General features: G+C 41.8%; 1 protein-coding gene across 1 annotated transcript; it reads right to left on the bottom strand.

Moving 5' to 3' along the window:
• Positions 1-7662: 7662 nt before the first annotated feature.
• aamp (angio-associated, migratory cell protein) lies at positions 7663-15411 on the bottom strand. The gene is made up of 11 exons (XM_080296851.1): positions 15105-15411; positions 14858-15001; positions 14636-14755; positions 13716-13855; positions 13503-13647; positions 13207-13290; positions 10872-10987; positions 10689-10783; positions 10510-10600; positions 10013-10167; positions 7663-8245 (listed from the first exon to the last, which is right to left on the bottom strand). The coding sequence occupies exons 1-11, from the start codon at positions 15193-15195 to the stop codon at positions 8170-8172; spliced, it is 1257 nt and encodes a 418-aa protein (XP_080152977.1). The 5' UTR covers positions 15196-15411; the 3' UTR covers positions 7663-8169.
• Between the last annotated feature and the right edge of the window lie 567 nt (positions 15412-15978).

The raw sequence follows: 15978 nt of genomic DNA, 5'->3' as shown, positions 1-15978 counted from the left end.
AAGGGGAAGTGCCCTCTAAAAGGAGGAGGCGGCAGTTATGCTAAAAGTGTCTTTTCCTGAGGCGGAGCTGCTGAGGATGAGGCCCCAGAGCCCACTAACCGTTGACCAACTAATTCAATTTTTTGTTGGCCCTTACATTAATCAGCCCAGATATTTTGCTCCACTGTTCATGAATGAAAGAGGATAACACTGTTATCACTGCAACCTTAAAAAGATAAGAACATTCCAGGTTACTATCAGCCGGCATGGCATGTGAACCACCTCCATTTTTCCATTTCAGCTAAAGCAAATAAGGAAATTAAATCAGTTTCTTTTATATATCAATGTATAACTTTATACATCTCACTTTTATTTTTTGACATACACCTGGATTATCTCTTCGTGCTTTGTGATACTCTTTAATTAAATAACCTGCAGTTAGCAGAATAACAGAAATCTGTTTTTTAATATTATTATTATTTAATATTTATGTGCTTTAAAAAGACGCTCTATCTATATGATTGAGATCTGGTAATTGTGGAGGTCATTTGATTATACTGAAATCTTTTTCATGTTGAAGAAACCAGTTTGGGATCATCTGAGCTTTGAGACATGGCACGTTATCCAGTGGAAGTCATTAAGACTGTGGTCATCAGTATTACTCAGGTGGGCTGTGGCACAGTTGATACTAATGGGTCACAAGCATGCAGGGAATATATCACTGCACCATTACATCTGCAGTTATCTGGATGGAGTCATACTTAGAAGATGTTTTTACCAAATCTGAATGTCACAGCAAAACCTCATCAGCCCATGGATCGTTTTTTTGGTCCTCTGTCGACCAATTTTGACGAGCCTGCGTATAATTGTATAATTGTATCATCAGATTCTTGCATTTACCTGACAGGAGTGGTAAGTAGTGTGGTCCACTGTTTGCTGTTGTAGCCCATCTGTTTCAAGATTTGAAAGATGCTCTTCTACAAACGTTGCTTGTAGCAAGTGGTTAGAGTTACCTTCTTTTCGGCTCAAAGCAGTCACACCATTATCCTTTGACTTCTGACGTCTGCAACACATTTTCCCCACGAGAACTGTTGCTATTCTATAGTTTCTCTTTTCAGGCTAGAGATGATTGTGTGTTGAAATCCCAGTATATCAGCAGTTTGTAAAATATTCAGAACAGCCCATGTGGCACCAACAACCCATGTCACATTTAAGCTATCTAAATCACCTTTCTTCCTGACACTAAGTTTAAACTTTTGCAGGTGGTCTTGATTATGTCTACATGTTTAAATGTATCGATTTGCTGCCATGTGATTGGCTGATTAAGGATGTGTATTAAGGAGCAGCAGAACTAATGTACCTAACAAAGTGGCCAGTGGTGAAAATCATATTCACCTTGTAAATAAAAACATATAGTTTCAGCCAGTCCTAACAGCCAGATGCACTGACCAACAGGAGAATTGTGTTAACTTTAATGGTATGAAATAGCTATATTCCTACTGTTTTCAGTATAACGAACCATACGTTGAAGTTATTTTTATTTGATATAAGTTTTTTTATTGCTGCTCAAAAACAAGAGACAAGTGTTCTTTACATTTCTGTTTCCTTTCTTTTGTAAAGCGACATAAACAGATCATTTTGTCACGTTTCTGTCATGGTACCTAGCAGTGCCGTCAGTTCTTGTAAGCAGGTCAAAGGTAAAATAAGATGATGTGACCTATATGTACAATAGTGTATACAGCAGAATTCATAACAGCTGTCACACATGTACAATATTTAAACACAGTGGTGGATGGAAGGCCAGAAGTGACCTGCTTTATTAGCCAAACACAGAGTCCTCCTTCCCTTCTACTTTTGTGCAGACCTACGGTTGTATTGATGGACGAGCTCCAATCAGATAATGGGTTTTAAACACAAACGTTCCTGAGGCTGGGACATCTGGAGAGACACTACACAGAGAGGACAAGACAGCACAACATCTTCACATAACAAATGAGAAGATGGTGCATCCTGGATTTCTCGGAAAACCAGATCCTACTCAACATTAAATCAATGATCTACTGGTTTATTATTATATACAATGGAGGAATGTAATGTGGTCGGGATAATAGTGCCCAGCTGGCTTCTGTGGAACTTCTCTGTTTGTTTTGTCACTTTTTTTTCACATCTTCCACTTTCTATCATTTTTTTTCACTTAACATTTATTTAGAATTCTTTTAACAACATACAAAAAAGGGATGTTATTGACATTTTAAAAGCTCTGCTTCTTATGGAGTCAGTTTTTTGTAAGAGTTCTATTACAAACCCAAAATGCAATTACTATACATTTTTGGATTACCATAAATTATATTACATAAATATGTCTAATTCTCTGAACCACACAAACAAACAAACAAACAAAATTGTAAATCGTGATATAATAACAATGTGCAGCGACACTTTAGCTAGCTGAGTGACGGTCAGGCTAAACCATTCAATACTTTCATGTTTAAAATACTTTTAACTCAATTTTAATTCTTCACTATAGAAACTCACTTTGTTATACCATGAAACACCTACATATTAATGATACTGTTAAAATAAAAGTAACAAAGCTAACTACTCTACCTTAGCTAAAAGCTAGCCTTGCTTGGTAAGTATGTGAACTGTCATAGAATACCAAGAATTTGCATATTTTAATATGCGTAATTTATCAATGACCTATTCGTATATAATTTACATAAATACTTTAGAAATCTGTTAAAACCTTAAAACTAAAACATGCATCGTTACTTATAAGTCAAATAACAACGTGAATATTTATTTTAATACCCAAATTTGAGCAGGTTTAATCATGCATAACGTTCACAACTAAAATTATTCTTCCTGTTCACCAATCTAATAAATAACTGTAATTTGGCATCTTAATCAAAGATAATAATTTTCTTTATAATTTTTTCCTCTTTTTTATGAAACGGTAAATTTGAAAATTCATGGATAGCAACAAGAATGATATCTTGTAACATTTAAATTAAAATGCTTGCGTATACTGGTGAATTACAAAAAGATAAAATGATTTTGTTCATTACCAATATTGGGGTTTTTTTCTTTTCTTTTTTTTTCTCTTTTTTGTGTCCCGTTTGGATCTTTAGCCATCAGAATTGTTGTCTTAAGGCCAAGAAAGATGCCAAGCGGATTTATTTTACCAAGTGGATCATCATGGCCTTGCCATATTGGTCCATTTGATTGACCTTTATTATAATTATGAATTTATTTTATTTTCAGTTGCTACAAACGGGACAGACATGACTGTGGGATAGAACAGGGGGAAAGAATGAAAGAAAGAGAGGGAGAGAAAGAAAACCAAAGGGGAGAAGAGACGGTGAGAAGGGGGGAAGAAAGAAAAACAAACAAAAAAAAACAAAACACCTGGGTCACCTGTATGGAGAAAAAAAACAGAAGAGAAAGCAAACAACAAAGAGCAACATAATAAAAAAAACGGCACCATCACAATAAACTAGCTAGCAGTAGATATCAGTAGATACTAAATAATAAATGATATTGTGCAGCACGCATTACCAATATTGTTCATTTAGGGGAGCTGTAACAAAAACATTGGGTGGAGCTCTAATAACTTTTATTTTAATGCTACATGTAGATCTAAAAAAACGATGTAGCTTTAGATTTCTTTCACATCCCTTACCCTCATAATTGAGAACTACAAAGTTTTATATGCCAACTTTTAACCTTTCTTAGTAAAAAGAAGAAACAATCATTGAGGTTATGTAGCTCCTGTATAAACTGATTCCTGAAGCTTCTTCTGGCCCTGATTGTTTCTGTGGTTACTGCTCTCTGCCTTTGTGAGGTGGTATTGTTAATGGATTTGTCACTTGCCTCCTGTTCCTCCACTTATGTTTACCTTGGCATTAGCACCTGCCTTTCTCTGCTCGGCCGATTTGTTCAGCATCTGTTGTCAGCACAGCACTTCTCACAGAATACCAGCTGCAATTTAATATATCAAACTGTGGCCCCATCAAGGTCTAAAGGTGGAAATCCATCCAGCCTTTGTATTTGGCCTCCTGCACCTGTAAGGCCAAATACACTGTTGTGACAAATGATCTGCTGGTCAGTTTGTACTGCATACTTTATAACCTGAATATAAAAGAGAATGAAAGCACTTTTCCATTGGTTTAAATCCCAATATCATATCTGCCAAAACAATGTACCACAATGCACAAACGTTCATGCGTGCAACTGTTTGACTGCCTGTCAGGGTGAGTTATTCATGTACAACCACAGATACAGACAACACTGCAGGACTGAGGTACAAGGAAGAACCACTTGTGCACAGGATACTGGCTGACGCTTGTTTTCGTCATCCTAAAGAAAGGCTGAGAGAGGAGAGGAGGAGCAGAGGGCAGGAACAACAGAACAACTGAATGTGAAGAACTGAAGAAAACCAGTGTGATTCAGTAAGATACGTTATTAACGTCTGGGTAACCAGTCGGTCTTCTCAGTGCTCACTCCTGAATCTTTTTCTCATGAATACGTGATTGCACAGAGTCCTTTAGCCCTACTTTCTAACTGCAACAATGCAGTACAACCTCACGACCTTTGTGTGTAACAGACCTCTGTCACACACTAATGTAAACACATAAGGTCAAACTGGCTTTCTATTTTAAGAAGCAACAGAGAGGCCGGTCAGCTAATAATGTGTTTCCTGATTGTGAAAAATATGGTTCAGGCTACTAAAGTGCCTGAAAACCAGCCACTTGTTTCACTGTGAAATTTAATTATTACAGGAACTTTCACATAAACTAAACTGAGCTTTTCTTTGTTTTTTCATGCAACACTGCTGACACTTCTCTTACCACTGCAACCCCTTTGGACCTTCGACATCTGTTCAAGTTTTTCCTTCAGCCCCTGGTGTTACATAATGTAACCACCATTATGTCTTTATGGTGGCCAGCAGCTGCTTGTCTGTCTTGACTGCAGCCTAAAGTCCCACTGGACCTTAGCCAGTTGTTGTCATCCAGCTGTGTCTTCCACCGCAAATAGCTGCCAAGATGATCCCAAACTGTCTCATAATACTGAGGTCCAAGCTCTGCGGAGGACCATCCTTGACTTACTGTGTTTTTATCTATTCAGATATGCTTTTAATGTACTGGCAGTGTGTTTGGGATCGTTGCAGTACCAAAACAAAATCAATCAATCTTTATTTATAAAGCACTTTTCATACAGAAAAAATGTAGCACAAAGTGCTTTACATAGTTAAAAGCAGCCCACCCCACCCTCCAACTCACTCCCCACACTCTCAATACACATATATCTCCCCACCCCCACACACACACACATACACATACACACACACGCACACTTAAAGAGTAAAAATTGGGCTGGGCTCGCATGAGCCAAGTGAGGAAACATTATAACAGGGAGCCGTCTGCACCGGGAGCCGGTCACAGACCGCAGCCTCCGGGCTGGGCACACAGCAGGAGGGAGGCCAAGGAGCCCCCAGCCAGGCTGAGAGGACCCCAGAGACCCAGCAGCCACGGTCAATAACAGCCCCGGTGCAGAGAGCGCCCTCCGAGGAAACACTGGAGATATGACGCAATACGATATATACAGGGTAAAATGATAAAATAAATAAGAACAGGATACAATATAAATATAAATATAAATAGAGTCAGAAGATTAAAATATGAATAAGAATAAAATCAAGAAATATTAGGTAAAGTCTAAATTAATAATAGAATAACAGGATAGAATAAATAAGCATAAAAAATAAATAAACGCTAAGTAAAAGCTAAATTAAAAAGGTGGGTCTTGAGCCTGTTCTTAAAAACATGTATGTTCTCTGCGGCCCTGAGCTCCTCCGGCAGGCTGTTCCACAGACGAGGACCATACCACTGAAAAGCTGCCTCTCCGTGAGTATGTGTCCTGACTTTAGGGACAGTCAAAAGGCCAGTACCAGAGGACCTCAGGGTCCGCGAGGGTTCGTATGGTAAAAGCAGATCTGAGAGATAAGAAGGCCCAAGACCATTAAGACATTTAAAAACCAATAAAAGAACTTTAAAATCGATCCTGAAACACACGGGGAGCCAGTGCAGCGATTCTAAAACCGGTGTAATGTGGGCCCGCCCTCTGGTCTTCGTCAGCACACGAGCTGCCGAGTTTTGCAAGAGTTGTAAAGTTGAAATATTCTTCTTAGGAAGACCAGAGAGCAGGGCATTACAGTAATCAATGCGACTGGTAATAAAAGCATGCATCAGCATCTCCGTGTTGGCCCGAGAGAGAATAGGGCGGACTCTGGCTATATTTTTTAGATGATAAAATCCAATTTTGGTTACATGTTTAACATGTGGGATAAAACCAAGCTCAGAGTCAAAAATAACACCCAGGTTTTTCACTTGTAGCGAAGGACATAGTGAAAATGCCTCTAATTTAGACAAGAGTTTCTCTCTCTGAGCCTCAGGACCAACAATTAAAACTTCAGTCTTGTCCTGGTTAAGCTGTAAAAAGTTTTCTGCCATCCAAGATCTTATATCCAAGATACAGTTAAAAAGGGCATCCATTGGTCTGGTGTCATCAGGAGACACGGAGATGTACAGCTGCGTGTCATCAGCGTAACTGTGGAAGTTCACTCCATGCCTACTGATGACACTGCCGAGAGGCAACATATACAAATTAAAAAGTACAGGGCCTAGAACCGACCCTTGAGGCACACCACATGTCATTTTATGGATCTTAGAGGAGCATGTATCCATACTCACCATAAAAAAAGATACCTTCCAGATGGTATCGTATGATTGATCAATATCTGACATTACTTTTCTTCATAATTTCATCAGTTTTCACAAGATCTCCAACACCACTGGCTGAAGTGCAGCCCCAAGCCATGACGGAGCCTCCACCGTGTCCTACACACAGCTATAGACACTCACTGTTGTCCTGCTCTCCTGACCTTTGTTCACCATTTGAACCAAAACTGTAAACTTTGGATTCACGACTCCACCACGGACACCTCAGTCTTTTCTTCCCGTTTCCCTTCATTAAGGATGGCTTCTTGACAGCCACCCTTCCACTGAGACCATTGCTGATGAGGCTTTGGTGAACAGCAGATGCATGAGCTGAAGGTCCTCATGCATCTTTCAGGTCTTTGCTGGATTCTTTTCCCATTTCTTGAGGTCATGACTTTCAGATACAGCACTGTTCATCAAGACTTTTGCACAGTAGTAGATTAGTGTTCAATAGACATGGTTAATGTTAAAGTTGCGTTTATTTACAAAATGAATTGCGGACATTGCAGACAGAAGGCTTTAAGGCTCCTAGGTGACATTAAACTTCTTTATCCAATCTGTTTTTAAACCTCAAACAAATTAATTATTTTGGCTTTTCAAAGTCAAGTTTCCTGCTTTTATTTTAAATCTAAGCTGCATTTTGGGGGAAATCTGCTTTCACTGGGCGCTGTGACTTGTTCAGACTGACTCACATCCTCCTCTTTTTAAAATCTGATTTCGAGATAAAACAGATGTAAGATGAAACTGAACCAACTAGAGACCACTTGAACTAAAAGAAGTTCCAGTAAGTTGCAGGCTTTCCCATCAAAATGACCTCATGCTTCATCATGCAGCTCGTCATCACTGATAAATGTAAGAAACTTGAACTAAGTTTGGAGCAAACACAAGAAACAAGTTCTAAGTGTTACCAAGAAGAAAGTATATTATTTATTTTTTGTATTTACAGTTCAGTTTACATTAAAGAAAAAAAAAATCTGTGTTTGAGAGCTGAGACCACACACATCATCCTCTTTTCTGTATCGTTTGATCTCTAAATTCATTTGGAGGACAGAACATAACAGCGGATGTCAGAGGCAGGACACTATGATGCATCAACGCTTTGACTTTCTTATCACTGACAAGTGTTCTGGGACAAAAATAGTGAGAAACATTGTGTTTTAAAGAATCTCAGAGTTACTTGAAGAGGCTTAAACATCTGCCCATGAAGCAAACATCAAGTGCTATGAGGACAAAAGAACAAAAAAGTAACAATAATCTTTTGGTTGCTACGGTCCTACAACAAAAACCAGATTAGAATCATTCAGGAGCACACGAGAGCATTTTAACATCCTGAGGATAAAAGTGAACGGGAACAAAGTCTCATCTCCTAAAATATTCTCTCTTCTCTTTGATTTGTCTTTTGTCTCGGCTTTTACCGATCGGGTCTTTGGAGGCAGAAGACTTTCACCTGGTTGTCTCCTGAAGCGGTTACAGCAAGAGTGGCTTCCCTGCGGAGACACGAGGACAGCCAGGATGTGATTAAGAGACAGTGGAAACAAAGAGTAAATATTTACTTGAACCCTGCGCACAGTTGGCTGAGTTCACATGGATTTTTATTATAAATAGTTCAGTGATTTAACAAAGTTTTGTGTTGCAACGTCAGCCATTTGTTCATCGAGTTATTCGTCACCACGGGAACGACTGCTGTCCCTGGACAGCAGTCGTTCAAGCAGCTCAAACTCACACTCATGTGTAATCCTGGAGCTGAAGCTGATCTCAGTGCTTTTAACTGCAAAACCTCATACTGGGGGGGACTTGTGATGTAATTTGATATGCATCTTCAAGTAGCTTTACAAACCACCTCATCTGCTCCTCCTGCTGAGTACAATCTGCCATCAATGACGTCAGCTGTGCGCTGTGGGGTCTTACTGCTGCTCTTTTCACCTCTGGATTTCCACAGGGAGAGCCAGAGTGGAGAGCAGCATCAAAAACATCAGCATGCAGTGGGAGGGTGGGAAATTCCCAGCGCCGTGTTTTACAGATGATGTGGTGTGCTTTGGATCATGAGCTGTTCCACACCTTCTCCATACTGCCATCATTCTGGTACAGCTTTTCTTGGTTTTCCCAAACTGTGCTGGCCTTTATAGGGGAGTCAAATCTAGGCCTTCTATTCTTGCATCATGAGCTGTTGCACCTTGCAGTGTATTTACTTTCATGCAGTCTTCTCTCTTTACAGTAGACTTGGATACGCCTGCCTCCTGGAGAGTTGTTCACTTGGTGGGCTGTTGTGAAGAGGTTTCTTTCCACCATGGAAATGATTCTGTGATCACCCATTACTGTTGGACATCCAGGTCTTTGCCGAGTTGCTGAGTTACAGGGTTTACGAGCACGAACGGTTAAGGTCATGCCAAAGCATCTGATTTAAGTCCAGACTTCGATTCCACTCCAAAACCTTCATTCTGGCTTTTTCGTTGAGCCATTCAGATGCAGACGAGCTGCTGTGCTTCACATTGTTCTGCTGCGTAACATGAGTGCAACAACGATCCTTCAGTAAACTTGAGCTTCAGAGCATGACCTACTGGCCCAGTTCATCCTTCAGGATTTTCTGGTAGAGAGCAGAATTCATGGTTGCATCAATTACGGCAAGTCGTCCTAAACCAGTGAAGCAGCCATTTTTATCCAGTCTTCTTCTTGTTGTTTAATCATGAACTGACCTCAATCGTGACAAGTGAGGCCTGCAGTTCTTTAGATGTTGTTCTGGGCTCTTCTGTGACCTCGTGGTTGAGTCGTTGATGTGCTCTTGGAGTAGCTTTGGCAGGTCGGCCTTTCCTGGGAAGGTTCACTGCTGTTCCAGGCTTTCTCCATTTGTTGTGTTTCAGTGGAGCCTCAAAGCCTTAGAAATGTAAGACCCTTTCCAGACTGAGAGGTAAATTACTTTGTTTCTCAGCTGTTTCTCTGGATTGTAGCTTTTCTTTGAGATATTTTAGCCTACTGCACTTTGTCAGAGTTATTTTTGACTCATAAACAACATTTTTAATGATCTGAAACATGCAAGTGTGACAAATATGCAAAAAAGAGAAAAGAATAAAACTAAATCAGGAAGGAGAAAGACTTTCTCACAGCCAGAAATTGTGTTCTGCATTCACAAAATTAGAATAACTAGCTTTGCTGGTGCCTCCCAGTGAAAAACTACTTCTGCACATCCCTAATTTCTAATGCACTTAAGTGCCCTTGAGCAGGGCACACAGTCCTGGCAGTGTGCTGTGGAATCATACCTGTTCATGGTGAAGTCCAGGATCTCTGCGGTGTGGCCCTTGTACTCAGCCACCATGTTGCCTGAACGAGCGTCCCATAAGCGCAGCGCGCCGTCTAAACTGCAGGTGGACACCACAGAAGAAGACTGTTCCCACTGCAGGTGAACGATGCCAGCCTGGAGGAACACAAAGCGCGATGAAAAACAGGCAAAGGCGACACCAACACCAGTTTTAAAGCAACATAAAGAGTAAATGCTTATTACAGGCTGGAGGAAAGAGAGTTGATGTTTTTAGCTCCTTTTTCGGTAAACTGTCAAAGAACGACTTCCTTACTGAATGTTCTCTGTCACATTATCTGCACACAAGCAACATCCCTTCAAACAAACCTCCCTAACCCTGGGAGGGTTTCTGATATGACTGCAAAGCCTCCCCACAATACACAGAGCATAGACCAGTATAAACACAGGCGGGACCAGACTAAACGTGCACAAACTGTGCCGCTGTCTGCCGCTTCTCACCTCGTGACGGCATCTGTGCCTCAGGGCTTGCGTGGAGAGATCATATATGGCCAGAGTCCCGTCCAAGTACGCGACAGCGATGAGCGGCAGGCTGGAAAGGGCGACAAAGGTGAAACTGTTGAGGAGGAGCTGAGGCTCTGATATGCTTCTGTATTACTGCGAGTGTGCAGCCCACTCACATGTTGCAGAATCCCACAGATTCCACAGAGTTCGATTCCTCTTCATCTTTGGAGCCTTTTCCTTTGCCTCCCTCCACAGAGAACGCGCCGACCACCTTCACACAGACACGTAGGTCAGACACAGGAAGCACCTGCTTCACTACACTTCCTGCCTGCTTGGTATTGGTTGGCTGTGGCACCCACCTTTCCCGTGGTGATGTTGATGAGCTTTGCACAGCCGTCCACTGAACCTGTCAGCATCAGAGAGCCGTCCTTATTGCAAGCCAGGCAGGTTAGCGCCCCCTGGTGTCCATCCTGACCTGTTAGGAGACAAACAGCATAAACTACATGCATCTCAGTAAACGTCTTGAAGCACCGCTCACTTCTGTATATTCTGCTAGAAGAAAAACGAAACCGGTAAAAACAATCTGTTCTGTGTCAACATGATGCCACTCTGCTTCAATACTGTTGATGTCCAGGCTCTGGGGAGGCCAATCCATGACTGATAGTATTCCACTATGTTTTTCTACACAGGTATGGTTTTACTGCACTGCCATGTTTGGATCACTGCCGTGCTGGAAAATGAAGTTCTTGGCAAAAAGAGGCTTTCAAGATAGAAAAGCAAATGCAGCCCAAACCATGAGACGGCCTCTACCGTGTCTTACAGACGGCTGCAGACACTCACTGTTGTATCTTTGGCCTGATGTCCTTTTGGATGCCTCACTCTGTAAGACCTGCCACTTCTCTCACGTTCACTTTCTTGACTTCCACATGCTGCTTGTCTGCTGTAGAGGATTGTTTTGGCCTGCCACTTCCATCCTCCACTTGGCAAGTTTTCTTAAATTTATAGGACACACTGCACACCATGCTGAGATGTACCAAACAGTCGCCTAATAGCTCTTTGGGAATTGCCTTGTTGGCGCAAAAACTACTATTTTATGTTTGTCTCCAGCTTTATCATCTTTGGCACAGATATAAAACAACTGATGCCTTTCTGTGAGACACTGCTAGTAACAAAGTGACTAAAGATAAAGGACGTGTAGAACTGGTTCATCCCTTGCGTGAGCTGTGTTTTTTTTTAATGTTTGAATCATTCGGTGATGAGGGGCTTGGAAAAATTCTTCTTGACAGGGACAAAGACTGGACTGAAAATGAGTGAGGAAAAAAAATGTCCAAAGAAAAACTATTGCTCAAGACAAATGACAAGAAAGTGTGGCTGCTTGAAAGAAGACAAAAGACTTTCACACAGTACTGTTGTTTTAAACCAAGAATTATGATCAACATTTACTGCTGCTGCTCATCCTCGTTGTTTACAACTGTTTACACATGTTAAACAACTTTCTCCAAATACGAGCTACAAATTTATTTACAGAAGACCTTAGTTTTTCTGTTTCTTTTTATTGAGCCATAACTCAACAAATCTGTAATATGCTCTGCTACTTTTATTGCTTTTCATCTGTTTATATGTAACTTTAATGTGGGAAAGAGCACCGAGACTCCTTTCATCCAGAATCTACACTATTAAACTAAAGCCAGCTGTATCTCCCCCTGGAGTCATAACAGCACATGACATGCACAATAACTAGGGATGGGTACAGATTCTGACATAAACGATAGTAACCAGACCGAAAAGCAGCGCACATTTCGGTGCTTTTTTTTCCTGAGATGTCATACACTTTGGATTCTAGCCAATCGTTTTACCTTTGCGAGCGTAGTAGGTGGGCCCAGGTACGTACGTTCTTTTAGAGCAGAGCTACAGATTAAAAAAGCGGTCAAAGTCTGGCTGTACTTCACAGCAAAAGATGCAAACTCAGCAGCAACAAGTGCTTTAAGCTGATACCGTGATGCTGTCAAAGGAGGTAACTCCTCGAATCCGATGAAACACCTGGCGACGCATAGCGTTGTTTTAAAAGCCGAGAAATGCGCCGTATTTGATAGCTTGCTGCGAGACCTCACACCGAGCACATCTACTGCGGGTGGGTTGCCTGTTATCAGACCCGGAGTTAGCAACATCCCCAAAAACCCGAAGAGGAGAGTCCTGGCCCCTAGCCCTGCCAGTGTAGCAGGAATGATGAGGATGATGATGCAGCAGCAGCCGTTCTTCTCTGCGTGAGTAGCTTAATGTTGTCCGTGTGTAATTTACGTTGAGTAGGCTAACCACGTTATTACATTAATGCATGTAAGGTGAACTAGCAAACATCATCATAGCTACATGCGGCTGTCCTCTTGTTTGATGGCAGATACTCCCTTCACCCTGGCCAAAAAGGCTAAAATGACCAAAGAAAAAGTGGGAAACAGCTGAACATGAGAGGTTTAGGACAAAGTTTGTGTTCTCCATTCTTTAAGCACCGGTTTGGTACTGTATCAGATAAAACCTAAACGATACCCATCCCTAACAATAACACACCTTCTTTCATAAACACACCTCCGTCATCTGGCCATCAATTTCCTATAATCAAGATATAACTTAATATGTTTTCTGATTTATTAAACTCACAAATCACCTTAATAATAAAAAGAAAGCATGTGTGAGACCCACCTTTAATGACGTGGATAGCATTTCCCTGCTTCAAGTCCCACACGCGTACTGTTCCATCCTCATAACCCACCACAGCTCGTTTACCTGGAGGAGAAAATATATAAATTACAAGACTTTTGAGGACTGAGGGGCATTAAAGGTAAAACAGTGCACAAAATGACAGTTTCATCCATTTAAAACCACATCCATAAAATTATAGCATACAAAATAACGGCAAGAGTTTTCTAACTGTGGTTAAAAGTGGGCAGGTTTTTGGGGGTACTGTGTGGGGTGACTTTTTGTATCCCATCTCTCACCATCGGGGAGGACTTTGCCGCTGGTGGCCTGACAGGCCGAACTCTGGAAGGTTTTACAGTCTCCTGCGGGGATCTTCCACATCCACACGTTGCCATCATTCGTTCCCGCTAGCAGCACTGGAGCACAGGGATGCCACTCCAGCCACTGAGATAGAAAGCAACAGCTATTACACACACACGCACACACAGACACACACACGCACACACTCTTACCTCCAGATCTCCCACTTCAAAGGACCAGATCTCCTCTTTAGTTTCTACTTTCCAGACTTTAATCAAGCCGCTCATGTCTCCGGATGCCACCAGGGAGGAGTCATGGCTGAACATGGCACACGTCACTGAGTCCTTGTGACCTGTGTAGGCACAGAGGGCAAAGAGCATGATGATTTTTTTTTCCTGTTTTGGCCATTGTCCTGCCCATCTGGGACATCACAGTGTGTCCACATCTTTATGTAAACAATCTGAAAATGCTTGCGTGGACACATTTCACACATGGTTGATGTCAACACAGCGCTCACGCTATGCAAATAAATGCACTAGTGCGTTTCTACTTTAGAAGAGCACACAAAGCCACATTGAGCCATTCTCACACATTCATACAGAGCTTCAGTCTGTGCCTTTGAGGATTTTCTTTCACTCACACTCTGATGGATGCACCAGCAGCAGCTTTGGGTTCAGTATCTTGACCAAGGCAGCTTGGACCAGAACCTGTTCACCCTTCTGAGCCACAGCCAGCCCCAAATTGATGCAACCCTTGTTGGCATCTGCAGATGCCTATTTCCCAGAGTAATTGGAAATGCTAATTACCCTGTTTTTTGTCATTTTCTTTTGTTTTTGCTTTATCTGAGAATACCAGGATTGTGTTTAAGTCTGGAAAAGCAGGAAGAGTTTTTGTAAAGACTCCCATGTTTGCTCCTCACCTGCGTCCACAAATGAAGCCAAACCACACTGTAACTAAACATTTTGTGATTTTAACCATGCTGTGCTGGTGCTTATGTTTTAATTGCCATGGTAGAAAGCTTTATGTGATCACCCCCAATCTACCCCCTGCATAAACAAACGCCTTTGTCTTTAGTTCCAGCTCACTACAGTGATTTCCCTAAATCATCCAACCCTCTGAGCTCTACACTCACCTGTGCACTCCAGCAGAACTTCCCCATCGCTCACCCTCCAAACATAGGCCTTATCATCCTCCCCTCCGCTCACAGCCAAGCTGTTGGTCGCTGGGTCCAAACTCACACAGAACACCGAGCCTGGACAGAAAAGAAAGAAAGAAAAAGGGTCAGACCTTTTTAAACCTTAAGCAGCCAGGAGCAATCAGAGAGCAGCAGCAGAGACACGAGGGAGGTTTTCACCGGTGTGTTTGTTGAAGGTGAGATCGCTGTCGTCCTGCTCTGCCTCAGCCTCCATCTCGTCCTCAGTCTCCCAGCCGTCATTGTCATCACCTGCGTTTCCAGCGTCATCGAAGTCGACGTCCTCCAAGTCATCAGCCAAATCATCTACGAGAGAAAAAGCACAGCACACGACGGTCACCTGATCTATATCTGCTCTTGTCCCGCCTGTCACGGGAGAGGAGACGGGACAGGTGCTGCCGAGACCCACCTGGGCCAGGCTCCGTGTCGTTCAGGTCGATGACTTCAATAATTTCCTCATCTCCGTGGAGCTCAATGGCACTTTCCTCGGAGTTGTCCATGCTGCTAGCAAAACAGCCGCAAAAAAGCTCGGTTCACGTGACTTTTGAACGGCCTCGCGCTCTGCGGCTCCCAGTAAGCTTCAAAATGACACTCTGACTCTCTAACGTCGGTTTAAGTGACGCGAGGACCTCAGAAAGAAGAAACTACCTGTCAGAAGGAAAACTGACTCCCATGTTTTCTTCACGTTGTCGAGATTAGAGAGACTGGCGCATACTTATGACGTAGGGGAGTCGCTCGCATAAAGCGTCATTCACGATGTAATCCGCAAGATGGCGCCATTGGCAAAGTTACACAACGTGGCGGGAAAATATTGGCTGACCGGCAGGATTAGCAAAATTAAAATTAATAATTTAATACAAGTAATTGTATAGTAAAGTCCCCGTGGGCATCTTGTCTGAGAACACTTATTTGTACAGTTATATTAAGTTAAGTTTAGTTTTTACTTAATTTTCTATGGATGAAATGATAAAATAAAATCATTTTAATGGTCATGGGGACACAACACACTGTATTAATAGAAGTTTTTTGGAAAATAAATGATTAAAACGTCTGTAGATCCAAAATTAGGTCAGTTAATTTCGTATCTCTACCTAGTTTACTGTTTTAAAATTCTCAGAAGGATTTTATTTAAAATATCTCTAGTGGTAGTCGCATCAGTGTAAGTAGTAGCTGTAATACAACGCAATCATTCTTAGGTCTTATAATAATTTGAACCACATTTGAAGGACTACTCATGATTCGTCAGTTTCAAAGAAAAAAATATGACCAATATTTGACAGTAA

Source organism: Astatotilapia calliptera, chromosome 23 (assembly GCF_964374335.1).
Source record: "Astatotilapia calliptera chromosome 23, fAstCal68.1, whole genome shotgun sequence".
NCBI classification, from domain to species: domain Eukaryota; kingdom Metazoa; phylum Chordata; class Actinopteri; order Cichliformes; family Cichlidae; genus Astatotilapia; species Astatotilapia calliptera.
The sequence above is the reverse complement of the archived record's forward strand: the minus strand, read 5'-3'. Positions and strand labels throughout refer to the sequence as shown.